At 40.8% G+C, this 16,267-nt stretch overlaps 2 protein-coding genes across 8 annotated transcripts in view; one reads left to right on the top strand and one right to left on the bottom strand.

Moving 5' to 3' along the window:
• LOC124122889 overlaps nucleotides 1-5,040 on the bottom strand; it is an 85,241-nt gene extending 80,201 nt beyond the window's left edge. For all 6 annotated transcript variants that reach the window (XM_048392822.1, XM_048392825.1, XM_048392824.1 and 3 more), the window contains exons 1-3: nucleotides 4,909-5,040; nucleotides 4,087-4,204; nucleotides 2,379-2,525 (exon numbers count right to left, since the gene is read on the bottom strand). In XM_048392822.1, the coding sequence (XP_048248779.1) occupies nucleotides 2,379-2,525; nucleotides 4,087-4,188 (249 nt within the window). In that variant the 5' untranslated portion in view covers nucleotides 4,189-4,204; nucleotides 4,909-5,040. The remainder of the gene's footprint in view (nucleotides 1-2,378; nucleotides 2,526-4,086; nucleotides 4,205-4,908) is intronic.
• A 136-nt stretch (nucleotides 5,041-5,176) lies between these two features.
• On the top strand, nucleotides 5,177-11,897 carry LOC124122894 (40S ribosomal protein S15Aa). 2 transcript variants are annotated; one of them, XM_046486082.2, is made up of 5 exons: nucleotides 5,177-5,268; nucleotides 7,488-7,628; nucleotides 10,340-10,419; nucleotides 10,727-10,812; nucleotides 11,720-11,897. In XM_046486082.2, exons 2-5 carry the CDS (start codon nucleotides 7,496-7,498, stop codon nucleotides 11,811-11,813), a joined length of 393 nt encoding a protein of 130 aa, XP_046342038.1. In that variant the 5' UTR covers nucleotides 5,177-5,268; nucleotides 7,488-7,495; the 3' UTR covers nucleotides 11,814-11,897. The 2 variants fall into 2 exon arrangements, with proteins under 2 accessions (XP_046342038.1, XP_046342037.1); XM_046486081.1 differs by lacking the exon at nucleotides 5,177-5,268 and adding an exon at nucleotides 5,465-5,507.
• The last annotated feature ends 4,370 nt before the right edge of the window (nucleotides 11,898-16,267 follow it).

A 16,267-nucleotide genomic window follows, 5' to 3' on the forward strand; every position in this document is an offset into this window, starting at 1 on the left:
TCGATATACCGCTGAGCAGTGACGCCGTGTCCCCGACCTTGACCAACATTCAGAAAGCACATGGGTCCAAGTCTCGCATTAAGTCCAATCCCTGCCCATATCATGATGCTAGGTCCACCCCATGGATCCCTTTCCACAACGTTTCTGTCAGCGAAACAATCACCTCGACGCCGCCAAATTCTGACTCTTCCGTCTGCATGGGAGACACAAAAGTGACTTTCATCGTGATGACGCGCCTCCACTCATGATGACGCCAATTGTGATGACCCTGTGCCCACTGAAGTCGTGCTTTTTGATGCCGTGGTTAGCGACATCTGAGGTTGTTGGAACAGAGACGTCGGATCACAGTGTCCCGGCTCATGTGTCGATTATGTGTTCCTATGGTCTGTCGAGCACTTTCACTTGCAGTTAGGAATGGATGTCGCTGGTGTTGACGGGTAATCTGCCGATCTTGTCGAGGTGTGGTGACCTAAGGACGACCGCTCCGAGGAAGGTCATCTGTGGTCTGTGTAGCATTGTATTGATGCAGGAGACGGTAAATTGTGGTTATGTTAACGTTGAAATGACCGGCAACATCTTGGACAGACTCTCCAGCTTCCAAACGTCCGATAGCCTGGTTTCTCTGAATTTGAGTTAGGCGTGGCATTGTTGACCAAGGAGTGGTAGGTCCAAGAATCAGCCACAGTTTTATACCCACTACAGTTCGTGACTGTTCGTGCATTTTCGATTTCGCGAGAAATGGGTGCATGATACCCACATAGTCATTGAAATGGTGCATTTTGGTGTGTCGTTATTAATGTTGCGTTTTTACTCGGGGCTTCCAAATTGCAACCAAAAATATTGATAACACCATTAGGCTTCACTACATGCTAAAACTCGTATCAAGGTTCCATGTTTGTTACCTATTTGCTTAAAACCACTTGCGTTTCTTTTGCATGTGAGTATATATTTTAATTAGTTTCAATGTAATATGTATATTTGACACACTGACAATTAATTTAATGTTGACAATTCATTACATATTGTTTGACTTTTTATTCACATTAAATACATTTTTTAAAAACCACATGTTTTTTTCTTCAGTGCTGATTTCAGTATTATTTCAGAGTGAACGTCCTGGACGACTCTAACATTGACAGATGGAGGCCAGGACTGGGGCTCACCTTACATCCAGCTGGGTATCACAGATGTATGCGATTCAAACTACACAAGTATTTTAGTTATCTAAAATTGGCTCACTTCAGTTTAAACACAGCAACTTGGTTATACAAAAGTCATGTTAAGGTGCCATGGTTATACAACAGTCATGCTAACAGTGCCTTGGTTATACAACAGTCATGCTAACGGTGCCTTGGTGATAAAACAGTCATGCTAACGGTGCCTTGGTGATAAAACAGTCATGCTAACGGTGCCTTGGTTATACAACAGTCATGCTAACGGTGCCTTGGTTATACAACAGTCATGCTAACGGTGCCTTGGTGATAAAACAGTCATGCTAACGGTGCCTTGGTGATAAAACAGTCATGCTAACGGTGCCTTGGTTATACAACAGTCATGCTAACGGTGCCTTGGTTATACAACAGTCATGCTAACGGTGCCTTGGTTATACAACAGTCATGCTAATGGTGCCTTGGTGATAAAACAGTCATGCTAACGGTGCCTTGGTGATAAAACAGTCATGCTAACGGTGCCTTGGTTATACAACAGTCATGCTAACGGTCCCTTGGTTATACAACAGTCATGCTAACGGTGCCTTGGTTATACAACAGTCATGCTAACGGTGCCTTGGTGATAAACCAGTCATGCTAACGGTGCCTTGGTTATACAACAGTCGTGCTAACGGTGCCTTGGTTATACAACAGTTATGCTAACGGTGCCTTGGTTATACAACAGTCATGCTAACAGTGCCATGGTTATACAACAGCCATGCTAACGGTGCCTTGGTGATAAAACAGTCATGCTAACGGCGCCTTGGTTATACAAAAGTCATGCTAACAGTGCCATGGTTATACAACAGTCATGCTAACGGTGCCATGGTAATACAACAGTCATGTTAACGGTGCCTTGGTTATACAAAAGTCATGCTAACAGTGCCTTGGTTATACAACAGTCATGCTAACAGTGCCATGGTAATACAACAGTCATGCTAACGGTGCCTTGGTTATACATCAGTCATGCTAACAGTGCCTTGGTTAGACGGAATTCATGCTCACAGTGCCATGGTTAGACGGAATTCATGCTCACAGTGCCATGGTTAGACGGAATTCATGCTCACAGTGCCATGGTTAGACGGAGATTCATGCTCACAGTGCCATGGTTAGACGGAATTCATGCTCACAGTGCCATGGCCTAAGAAACATCAATAGAAACATGCTGACCTGTAATGCCACAGTAAGTTGCTCCGACTTGTTGTGAATTTCCTGTACAACTTCCTTTTGTGCCAGCAGATCGTCTGAGATCTTGGCATTTTCCAGATCCACCAGAGCTCTCCTCAGATCTTCCTGCGTGGCCCTCACATTCAGGATCTAAACACATGCAGAAAGGTACACTAATTTCTAGTCAACACTTGCAGAATGATACTCATTTCTAGCCAACACATGCAGAATGATACTCATTTCTAGCCAACACATGCAGAAAGGTACACTCATTTTCAGCCAACACTTGCAGAATGATACACTCATTTGTAGCCAACACATGCAGAAAGGTACACTCATTTTCAGCCAACACATGCAGAATGATACTCATTTCTAGCCAACACATGCAGAATGGTACACTCATTTCTAGCCAACACATGCAGAAAGGTACGCTCATTTCTAGCCAACACATGCAGAAAGGTACACTAATTTCTAGCCAACACTTGCAGAAAGGTATACTCATTCCTAGCCAACACTTGCAGAAAGGTACACTCATTTTTAGCCAACACTTGCAGAATGGTACACTCATTTCTAGCCATCACATGCAGAATGATACACTCATGTCTAGCCAACACTTGCAGAAAGGTACACTCATTTCTAGCCAACACATGCAGAATGGTACACTCATTCCTAGCCAACACTTGCAGAAAGGTACAGTCATTTTTAGCCAACACTTGCAGAATGGTACACTCATTTCTAGCCATCACATGCAGAATGATACACTCATGTCTAGCCAACACATGCAGAAAGGTACACTCATGTCTAGCCAACACATGCACCATGGTACACTCATTTCTAGCCAACACTTGCAGAAAGGTACACTCATTTCTAGCCAACACATGCAGAATGGTACACTCATTTCTAGCCAACACTTGTAGAATGGTACACTCATTTCTAGCCAACACTTGCAGAACGGTACACTCATGTCTAGCCAACACATGCACCATGGTACACTCATTTCTAGCCAACACTTGCAGAAAGGTACACTCATTTCTAGCCAACACATGCAGAATGGTACACTCATTTCTAGCCAACACTTGCAGAACGGTACACTTATTTCTAGCCGACACACGCACCATGACATCCTCATCATCAATTTTTCTTTCATGATTTGGCAAAATAATCAGATGTACAAGTATATCGATATTTGAATCTCATACTACTTCATGCGACATCCAACTGCATCATTCTACATCACACTACATCACACGACATATTTAGCTCTAAATTCAAGTTTGTGATGTAATACACATTCTTGTCTAGTTACCGGGATTATCAATCTCATAACAACCTAGATCACAGAAATCAATTCATTATTATTATTACTATTATTTACATATGGAAGCCATACTGGTACATTTGTTTTCTTAGTTGAGGATATATTTCTTGGAAGATTAATTATCTGTTTCATTATTCAAAAACAATTCACGACCATCTCTATATAATTGTTGCAGTGATTTAATCAAATAAGTATTAATCTGCCTTTTCATTTTGACTTAATGCACCATTCATTGAAATTCTAACCTTCACTTTATTTATTTGTAAAATGCTGATTCATTCCAAACACATTCAGACAGGTCTGCTTTAGAATGGGTTTTCTAGAATTCTCATCTTATTCCAAACTAGCACATCAATCCTAACAAAGAGCTTCATAGCAAAGAAAGTGTTGTACATGTTCCTCCATGAGGAGATCAGAGCGATGCTGAATGTTGTATTCTGTCTGCAGCAGCACCCCACTCTGGGGGGTCTCAGGACGCTTCGCCAACCACGCCATCGTCACTATTGCACACCTGAAATGAATTGTTCATCCTTAATAATCATATGATCTCAGGGTTATAAATTAGGAGATAAACATACATTGAAAACACAATATATTTATCTCCATTCTACCATGACCAAATAAATAGGAACACTTTGGTGTCAGCAATATATTCAGTCACAGACAACAGCAATATGGCACTTTATATCATCAAGCAGTTTGTTCACACCATAATACTTCACTTGTACTTATGACAGGCACTGTAAGTATGTAGCATGGCAATTTCATAAGTTAACATGAGGCAGGCATCCCTTAAGAAAACTAAGCAAGCCTTGCAAAGGTTTTGTTTTACACCGCACATCGACTATTGTGACTTCATATCGCATTGTGCCGCAAATGATATGACATACTGCTTATGGTAGACTATTTGCAAATGAACATATTCCAATTTTCAATTATCAGAAACTTTAAAGTCACAAAATGAACACAACAGGATCGACACAATTCATCCAGTAGTTTTCAAAGATTATTGCGATGAGGTCTCAAGTGAAGACGAGAAGTGGTCACACCCTGTCTCAAATAACTACACATGCAGTAAACGTGTAAAATTACTGAAATGGGGGCGATCTCTCTAAGTTACCAACAGATCAAAGCTGCTTAGATGGTCTAACAACTTGCTAAATTAGTCCTTAAAGGTACAATATACATAAATGTTATCAGGATTCATTATCTTACGTTGTCTGTAAATATTTCACATCATAAAAGAGGTTAGTTCGTTTCTTAGTTGCAGCACTCTGATCTGCCTCGCTCAATCTTGCTTCAGCAGGTGCTTGTGTCGGCCATGTCAAGATGGCGACGTACACAAACTTCAAACTCCCGGTTGCTAAGGCTGATTGAAGCAGTTAAGACAAAGTAAAACAAATCAGCTTAAGTGGAAATCGCTTCTTAAAATCAGATTTCATCGTTGAAATACTGTTTTGTTTTATGAATACTTCTCAGAGACGATATTTGTTGAAAATATGAATACCCGGAAGTGACCCCGATTCACCCGGAAACAGCCTCGATTCGGTCTTTTCAAGCCGCCATCTTCCAGAGGTAGAAAGAAAACACGATAGCTGCTTAATATAATCAGAGAAATCCGAAATAAATGACTATCTATATGTTATTATAATATAAGAAATATATATATCAATGTCAGTGGTTTTGTAAAACGTCTCAATTTATGTTGTAGTCTGTGTTATAGTAAAGGTCTTGCATGATTTCTTCAGTTACCCTCTTCCCCGAAGCATGATCGGTATTCACGTTCATGTTTATTGACATCAACGCTCTCGACTGTATGTTGCCTCTTTAGGTGCTCTGATGAAATACTTGTGTAGTAACTAATTATACAACTAAATCAGGGATCTATATTTGATTTGAAAGTATTTGTATAGTTATTTTTGCATGTGTGTTCAAGAGACCAGCTTTTATCAAGTGGGTTCAGGCATGTTCCAAAAGTTGTAGAATCAGGACACCAATGAATAGTTAGTAGTATCCAATATGTAATCGGTTTATATCATTTCTCCCACGAATCATGAAACCTGGGATGACAAGCTCCCACACATTTTAAAACCATCTGGTTGGAATGTGTTCACTTTCATGTGGTGTGACTACCAACTCTATTATATGACAGACGAGGCCTGTTCAGGGGCTTTCAGTGTGAGTTTAGATATGATGGGGTAAGCAGGCATAGAAATTTGCACTTGACTGAAATTGTTTGTTGAATGCAGTATTCTAAGTATTAAAAATTGTTATGAAATTTTGCAAAAATAATACACATTGAACATAGGTTACAGCAGCATCATGAAAATGTTTTTGTTGTTTAACGTCGCACTCAGCAATATTCAAGCTATGTGACGGCGGTCTGTAAATAATTGGGGCTAGGCCAGACAATCCAGTGACTGACATAATCATGACCCATAATATTGGGATACATATAAGTAGTGGTGGGACGATACACCAATGCATCGGTAGATTGTGATTTTACTTCCCAATACAAGTATCGATCTTAGTTGCACACAACTTACAAAATATCGATTCATACCTTAAATGTTTACTTTAATGTCTGTTACATCAAACACTAATTAGTAGTGAAAGTTAGTAGTGAAATAGGAAATATTTTCATCAGTAAATCATCAGTGTGCCAGGTATTTGACTTTCCTGTCCATGAAAAAGATGGCTTACACCATGTACACACCACAGATCAGAGCTTTTATAAGTATCATGATGCGAATCGGATCGCACAGTTGGTGTATCGTCCCAGCCCTAGGACATGGTTTTTAAATGAGGCTCAAAAATACAATGTATGCAATGAATTAATTTCAAAGTTCAAATGTGTAAATCCAGTTTTACATGTCACATAAACGAGGTGCAGCAGTGTGCTTGATTTGCATTTCGCAATTTTGCATTTCTCAATGAAGAGAGTTACATGCTCTTTCACTTTCTCTGTCCCAGTGGGGATTCAAGGTTAGAATTGCTCTCCATCAACGTGTACTACTTGTAACAGGCAACTCAGTGGATTGGGTGGTCAGACTCGGCGACTTGGTTGATTGTGTGTTATCATACTGTGATGGTATTGATTGTTGCTCTTAATTTCAACCACATGTTTGCCTTGTCCAGACTTGCTTGTTTACACTCAATCATCATATAGGTGGAATATTGCTGAATGTGGCAGTAAACAAACAAATACTTCTTTCTCTGAATGGCAAAAGTATTATTTAGTCTTTATGATCAACAAATGCTAAATAAAAGCATCAGGGAAATATTGAGGCAAACGTCCCCACTTACTTAGTATAAGCTGGCTATTGTTCCCCCATTTTGGTAGGACACTGGTATGACTGTTGAAAGAACAGGGCTGAGGGCTTGCAGAATTTCCCCTTGTTTTTCAAATGTGGTGAATGTTTGGTGTAGTTGGCATTTCAGGTGAATTAATACCACAAGTTAGGATCATACAATGCTGTTATTGTAATGTCAGCACTTAGATGTTTTCTTTGTTTATTTTAGTTTGTATATTGCACTCAGCAATATTCCAGCTATATGACTGGGCTCTGTAAATCGAGTTTGGATCAGACAATCCAGTGATTGACATTATGAGCATTGATCCACATAATTGGGATACGATGACATGCATCAACCAAGTGTGTGAGCCTGACCATCCGAACTCGTTAGTCGCCTTTTATGACAAGGATGGGTTGCTGAAGACCTCTTCTACCCCGGATTTTTACGGATCCACTAAGATGTTTATAGATGTAAATGAATATGTTGTTTTCTTACAGGCATCAAAATGGTTCGCATGAACGTGTTGGCGGATGCTCTGAATGCCATTGCTATGGCTGAGAAGCGTGGCAAGAGACAGGTGCTCATCAGACCTTGCTCTAAAGTGATTGTCCGCTTCCTCACAGTCATGATGAAACATGGTATGTAAATCTTCAACTGATCTTGGATCTAACGAGACAGTACACAACCAGCGTTTCTTTTGTTCTATGATTATGTGGGTGCAGTGGTTACTTGCTGGGTCAATGTCAGATCAGACTACTGAACACTTTTGAAAGAATGTTGGCCGATGTTCTTGGTTCACCATCAGCAGAAGGGTCTGTGTTATGTGCTGATGATGACTAGTAGGCCCACTCCCTCAGACATCCAGATGTTCTGTGTGGTTGAAAAAATAAATTTCTATAAGTATAACCCAAAATATATATACAGTCAAGTCCTGTTAATCTGATATTATTGGTTGCATATGATTATGTCAGATTAACGTCTATGTCGGATAAACGAAATTAGGTAATATCAATGTTCGTGATCGAAAATTGGACAACTACACGATAGATAACGATTCAAACATGTTGTAATAAAAAAAAGGAAATATTCATATTGTTGTGTTACATTGTTCGCGGAATATGTGTTCTAATCATGCAACCTCTAAAGTTTAACACAAAACACAAAGTTTATCTCTGCAAACGTTTAAATATGCAGCTACTCGCCGACTCGTCTCGCATCAAAAAACGGGGCTATGTACTCGCGGGCAGATGACCATGGAGTACGCTGATCACCGTGTAGGATTAACGAGACTGATTAATGAGTGATTTCAGCAAATTGTTGCAAATTAGGTGTGTCGGAGTAGGAGTGCGAGACTGTCGGATTAACGTGTCTAAACAGCACTGATTTAATCGGTTCCCATCATTTGTGTCGGATAAAGCCGATTGTCGGATTAACAAGTATCAGATAAACGAGACTTGACTGTAGTTGCTTTTTAAAAACAACCAATAGGATAACAGCATTGTGGCTAATTAACCAACGTGACATTTTTTAGCTTGCAACTTACTACCTTTACTATATGAAGGCAGACATATATACATGAACTCTTCAACAGGGGGATTATACTGAATAGTGCACAAAAGTGCCATGCCTTGCATATTATCACTTTGATATGTATCAGTGTTGAGGTGCAACGAGACCCACTTGTTGTTGCACATGAAAAGTTGAAAATTAGGGTCTACTCATTCATTTTAAAAATGCTATACATGTTGACTTGAGGGAGATAATATTTATATATACTGAACCGCAAAAGAAACATCAACCCAAGTAACATTGCATGAAAAGTTCTCATTTAAATACCTGGGTAATTTTTGTCAAAGTTTCTAAAATTTAACATTAGCTTGTCCGGAAAAATGAAATTTGATTATAAAAAACCCCAAAGCAGATGACAATATAACGCACCACGGCAATGGCCATGGTAACCCAATTCATGTGAGGCACATGCGTTCCCCCATTTCTTGCCCTATAAAAATCCACCCAGATCGGATAACATTCATTCGTTATTGAATTGCGACCACATGCCAAGATTGACAAGAAATCAGCGACACCAAGCCCTTGGACGATTGCAAGCTGGACAAACCGCCCAGCAAGTAGCCAGTGCATTTGAAGTCCACGTAAGGACCATGTATAGGCTCCAGCAACGATACCAGACCACCAACACTACAGATGACCGACCACATAGTGGAAGACCAAGGGTCAGCACCCTACGTGAGGTTCGTCAGATTGTGCGACAGCATCTTCAAGATCGCTTTGTTACTGCTGTGGAAACTGTTCGGCAGACCATGGGGACACGTTAGTGTGGACACTGTGTGCTGACGATTGACGAACAGACACCTCCACTGTCACAGGCCACACCGAGAACCCATTCTGACAGGACCGTCATCAGTGGGTAACACAGCACCAGCCTTGGCGCCACCAGCAGTGGAGAAGAGAACATTTGTCACTTTAATTTCAACCTTGATGATCAGTTTTGCCATGTTTCAGCTTTTTAATAAGTCTCAAAGTATGTTTACAGTGTTTGAACAAATAAGGTTTCTCATATATCTATCCATGGTGATGTTTCTTTTGCGGTTCAGTATATTTCATATGAAACCAGTCAACACCCAATGTGAGGCCATACTCTGTTATCTGGAGCCCTGGCCTCTGCAGTTTAGTTATGCAATTGGTTTTCTTCCACTGAGAAGTGACTATGGGGGCTATTTACACTTGCAATTGTACTTCTGTAGTATTGTGATAGCAGTATGCCAAATTTAAGGCATTATTATATTAATCAATGTAAAAGAAATGAATACAATATTGCTGACAAACTCATTGGCCATTTACTTCCTGTTGCTACTCGAACCAAAGGGAAGTAACTCTAATCTGAAGTTGTCATAATCCTTGCTAACCAACACACAGGCAGGTTTGGAATTCACATAATTTGTTTATTTTATAATTAATTGCAACTTTTGAAACTATCAAATTTTAGGCATACTCCCAACAAATACAATTGGCATTTTTAAATTCTTGTTGATACAGTACAATTGTAGGGCAAACAGTTGCAATAAATCGATATATCGTTTCACTTTTACTTCGTCTTCTTGCCATGGCATGAGGTAGTCTGTACTTGGTCTGCTTGCCATGACGTGAGGTAGAATCTGTTAACTATTTATTCTTTTGCTATTTCAATGATTTGAAATTTGTGTATATGATTAAACTTATAATATGACAACTGAAATAAGAAGCTATAAGGATTAGTTACAAAGACATTGTTGCTCTATACACTGTACGCATGATAACATTCTGAAGATTTGAGATCTTTTTCATTTTGCAGGATACATTGGTGAATTTGAGATAGTTGATGATCATAGAGGCGGAAAGATTGTAGTGAACCTGACAGGAAGATTAAACAAAGTAAGTTGGAGTGTCTCCTTGTGCATCATAGTCCATATGGGGCTGTTGCTGTTCTAGTCAACCAAACCAGACACGGCCTGGTTCAAGTAAGACACGCCGGGATTCAATAATTTAAGATTGTGTCAAGGTCATTATTTTTAAAATGTAATTTGTTTTAAAATGTCTACATTAACCATAAACATAATTAGCGTGATACAGTTGTGTGGATTATTGAGAACAGACATTGATTTGTCTGGACTAAAGTGTGTGTTCTGTGGAGGTTTCTGTTGGGTGATGTGTTCTGTATCAGTTACGATTTGTTATTCAGTGTGGTGTGATCAGTCCGAGATTTGACATCGCCCTTCGTGATATGGAGAAGTGGACAACAAATCTACTGCCATCAAGACAGTTTGGGTAGGTGCTTGTTGCACTGTAGTTTCAGGAGAGCAAGTATCAATGAACGAAATATAATCGTATATAATAATACAGTACTGTGATGAGGGAGAAGGCTATGGATGCAACCATTGTTTTCCCTTGATATTTGACGTACTTAACCTCTGACGTGTATTGCTGATGTAAACTAGATCAGACTTCCACAGTTTGGCTATCAATGTGGATGCAATCCATTGTTTTTCCTTGAGATATTATTTTCAAATGTCAACTTCTATTATGCACTTGTGATTTTTTTATTTCCTGACCTTCAACTCTCTTTTTTCATTTTTCTCCGAGTTGCATGCTACTTTTTTTTGCCGTGGCTTTTAATGGCATACTGCAAATTCCTGTTTTTCAAAGATTAAGTAGAAAAGAGCAAACCCAGCTTACATGCCCTGTGTGAAGATGGGTTAATGCATGCATGCGGTTGACTTGACTTGGCTTGGCTTGACATGACAGTGTCTTGGCCTGACATCAGTTGACAGCTTGGAGTTAAGACATTATGTTTAATTTGGCTAGAAAGAATAATAGTCTTGGTTCTCAGGCACCATTTCGTTTTTATTTCCATTTAAATATTTAAAAAAAATATCATAATACTTAAAAACAATACAATCCAATATAGCAAACGGTTACTTCCGTTTACATACTCACTGCTTCACTGTGCATCTTGGTTGTGTTCCGATGCTTGTTTATGTTGGGGCACCCCTTCCCAGGTTGATGGAACACAACTGTTTATTTGGATACATACTAGTTTATACAGGCTAAAAACCCACCCACCCACCTGCACTATATTTTCAAAAGTCATTGCCTGAGAACCAATTCTTTTAGTTTTTTAAGCCTTAAGTGTTGATTTTTTACCGTGTTATGATCTGGCTGTTTTCATTTTCAGTTACCTCATCCTGACCACGTCTGGGGGAATCATGGACCATGAAGAGGCCAGGAGGAAACACTTGGGGGGGAAGATATTGGGCTTCTTCTTCTAGTGATGACATTAATGTGAAAGAGACTCGACCAGTCGTGGTGACCCTTCCATGTATGCCCAGAAATAAATGGTTGGGGAAAAATGACAGTTTTTTGTGGTTTTATTCCTGCGATGACAAGGTCAAAACAACACACTAGACAAGCTATGATGTCATGTTCAGGATGAATGGGTCTGTACATGATGCTGGATTGTCTGCCAAACAACACACTAGACAAGCTATGATGTCATGTTCAGGATGCATGGGTCTGTACATGATGCTGGATTGTCTGCCAAACAACACACTAGACAACCTATGATGTCATGTTCAGGATGCATGGGTCTGTACATGATGCTGGATTGTCTGCCAAACACATGTGCTATGCATGGTCAAGAATATGGTGAGGACTGAGTGTTGTCTTCGTTTCTTACATATTGTGGGGAACTTTGTGAGTTATTACTTGAGAACAAGAGATCAGTTGATCTCACACGGTCATTCAGACAAAGCAGTGTGTGTCCATATTGGATCTTATATCTGAACAACTGACACTGTTCCAAGATGTGATACATGTTCCACAGCAATGCAGTTCAGTTAGGTAGGACATGGCTGGCCCTAAGTCGTGGACACCTGGTGTCGACTGACATGCGACCTGGATTCTGTTGCTTTTTAGATGGCAAGAAAAAGCAAATCGTTTCACATGGGCTATGCAGAAGGTTCGGAGTTTGTAACACACACTTGAGAGTTAGACATTCCCATTCTTGAATAGTAAATACACACAATCTAAATAAGGGCAATATGGTCTGTCTTGTTCAGGCTATATATGTATATGCTGTAGCTGGAATATTGCTGAGTGTGGCGTTATGCCAGCTCAGCCGTAGGGAAAACGGTGACCGGTGAATATCTGGGGTAGAACAGGTCTTCAGCAACCCATGCTTCCCATAAGTAACAGGCGACTAACTGGATAGGGTGGTCAGGCTCGGATGCATGTCATCTTATCCCAATTGTGTGGATCAATGGTCATGATGTGAATCACTGGATTGTCTGGTCCTGACTCGATTATTTACAGACCACCGTCATGTAGTTGGTATATTGCTGAGTGCGGCGTTAAACAACAAACAAACAAGCAAATTATTGAATTAGGTGTTGGAATGAAGCAGCATTATTTGCCAGGAACATTCAATCTGGCAAGGTTGTTCCATCTTCCCAGGGGAAGGGAGTTAACCGACTATAAAAGTACAGTTTCTACCCCTGCCGAACTAGGCTGGAATTAAAGCGTTATATTTTTGCTGGACTAACGAGTCTGATTTGATGCACTTTGCAAAGTAACACCCGTTTTATCACGATACAGATTTTAATTATCGATCAGATCGTCTTGACTGGGTGCCGCCATTTTGTTTGAAGCAAATGCATGACATGAGAGATGGAATTTGATTGGTCAAGATGAGGGACATATTCATTTTGTTTGAAGCAAATGCATGTGACATGAGAGGTGGAATTTGATTGGTCAAGATGAGGGACATATAAGGGGCATAACTCGTAGTAGCCAGTGGTGGCTCTTGATCGAACCCAGAAAAATCCAGCCTAGTTCGGCAAGGTTGGAAACTGGACTTTTACCGTCAGTTACCTACCTTGCCACGGGAAGATGGGGTTGTTCAGCTACTGTGTGTTGTGCTACAAAGACCTAAATAGTGGCTGAAAGTGACAGTTGAGATTATATGTAAAAGGCAAAGGTTTTTAGCAGAAGCATAGGAATGTTTGTGTTTATGTCACCACTGGCCTCATAGTATCCTAGTCTGTTGTGTTTGTTGAATTGGTACGAGTGGTACGGTAAGAACCCAATCGTATTGTTATCACTGACCGTTAATCTCATTAATACTGACCATTTCTGCTCTTCATCGAACTTGTTTTCTCAAAATGAGTTTTTTTGTATTCTACATTTGTCAACGCTATCACCTGGAATACCGCCCCAGTCCGTGCCACGTGATCACTGCGCTGAGTAAGTAATAATAACCGAGTTGGCTGCTATGGAACTATTGTTTACAAGGTACTTTAAACTACTTTTGCCTAAATTTGGTCAATGAAGATCGATTCTTGTCAAGATCAAGTTGACCTATGTCTGCATGGACATCTAGACAACACAACTCTCAAACTGAACAGTTTCATCTATACACATGCACAAAAGGTAAGCGCCACCATATTTATAGTCTCTTGATTTCACGTGTGGGAATCAGAAATGTCCAGATACCAAAGGGAAAGCGTGCTTTACGTGTTGCTACAGTTCCCCTACCCTATAAATAGTGAAATTCAAGTTTCAGACACGTGGCTGCATTTTGCTCCTGTGTGAGATTCCCCTTCCAATAGAGGTTGAAAATCAGCCATGGTGAGGAGAAAGTTAACGAACGCTGAAAGATGGGAAGTGATAGGCATGAAAAATGCCGGCATGTCATGCAGGGCCATTACAAGATAAATGGGTCGTCATCACAGTGTTATCACTCGTTTGATTGTCAAACATGGTCAAACCAATTATGTCAATGACAGGCATAGGTCTGGTAGGCCAAGAAAGACCTCTAACAGAGAGGATAGACGTCTTTTCAGGATAGTCCGACGAAATCCATTTGCCACTTCAACAGATTTAAGACTGCAGTGGATTACCCATCAGGGACTCTCGACGATGACCGTAAGGCGTCGCCTCAGAGCGGCTGGTTATAACGCCAGAAGAACAGTAAAACGTCCTCAACTGACTGAGAGGCACATGCGGAATCGTCTGATATGGTGTCGTGCCCATAGTTGATGGAACTTGGCCAACTGGAGAAGGATCCATTGGTCTGACGAGTGTCGAATGCGCTACGAACTGTTGATGGTCGAATACGTGTTTGGAGGCAACGTAACACTCGTTTTGCACCAAGGAACATCCAGAAGACCTTAGCATGTGGCGGGGGGTCTGTCATGATATGGGGTTGTGTTTCCTTCGGCTGCAAACTTCCGCTGGTGACAATTCGTGGAAACCTGAATGGCCAACAATACCAAGATGCCGTTCTTCGTCCAGTGGTAGTCCCTCATTTTGACAACCATCCTCTTCAGACAAGACCTGTTTACATGGACGACAATGCTAGACCACACAGATCTCGGGCAGTTTTGGCTTATTTGCGTCAAGAAGTTATTGCCACTCTTCCTTGGTCGGCCTGTAGTCCGGATCTTAATCCGATTGAGCATCTCTGGGACATTCGTGGCCGGAAAATCAGACATCGTGATCCTCCAGTTCAAAATCTCGCTGGACTTGAAGCCGCACTTCATAAAGAATAGTGCGGTGGCCTCAGAGAAGCATTCAACGACTTGTAATGAGTATGAGGCGTAGGGTTGAAGCTGTGGTCAATGCCCGTGGATCATACACACGTTACTGACGTTTCTGTCTTGCAATAGACTCTGCACTCCCTAGGGTGTCTATGTGACACCTGATATGGTCTGCTGATATCATGACAGTTACATGACAAAAACTTTTTCAATGTTTTCTAATCCTTCAATTTCTGGTCTTCGGTAAAATTCCATTCAGCTCATATTCTTTTGGAAGATAAGATAAACTTGCTTTGGGACACAATCGTACGTCTCGTTATAATAGTCATCATTAAGTGCCAAAACTAACAGCAAACAAAGATGGTGGGTGGCGCTTAACTTTTGTGCATGTGTATATTTATCCACTCTCCTACCAAGAGTTCCATGCGACCAGCATAGTACCTCTGTCACAGGCCACCGCCATCTTACACAGTCCATTCAAGATAGTGCATATGTTATTCATCTGTTTCATTTTTGACAAGTCTACATATCTAGATAAACATATTTCATAGAATAGTTAACTCTCAATGAGAAAATATCCTAAATCATGAACAACTATTTCCATTTGCGTAGTTATCCTATGTTTACATTGGTTGTACGGCTCCACGTGCTGTCATCGAAGCCGTACGGAGAGCTAGCGATACGGTCACTTTGATATGTAAATATGTGTTTTCATGCAACTCACTGTCGCAGTTGTAGCATATCAATATTATTATGCAAAACAATATATAAGGCACCCCCAAATACTTCCATCAGTCTGTTCTATTCTGATTTCTGAAAAAGCGCGTTTGTTTACAAACAAGAGAAAAGTCCGGTCACGTGATGTGCAAATTAGCCTGTGTCAGTGGTGTTATGGTAAATCACCACGGCGCCGGAGTGTGCCTGTGTCAGTGGTGTTATGGTAAATCACCACGGCGCCGGAGTGTGCCTGTGGCAGTGGTGTTATGGTAAATCACCACGGCGCCGGAGTGTGCCTGTGTCAGTGGTGTTATGGTAAATCACCACGGCGCCGGAGTGTGCCTGTGTCAGTAGTGTTATGGTAAATCACCACAGCGCCGGAGTATGCCTGTGGCAGTGGTGTTATGGTAAGTCACCACGGCGCCGGAGTGTGCCTGTGGCAGTGGTGTTATGCTGAGTCACCACGGCGC

The sequence above is a fragment of the Haliotis rufescens genome, unplaced genomic scaffold (genome assembly GCF_023055435.1).
Source record: "Haliotis rufescens isolate VD_foot unplaced genomic scaffold, xgHalRufe1.0.p SCAF_11, whole genome shotgun sequence".
NCBI lineage: Eukaryota > Metazoa > Mollusca > Gastropoda > Lepetellida > Haliotidae > Haliotis > Haliotis rufescens.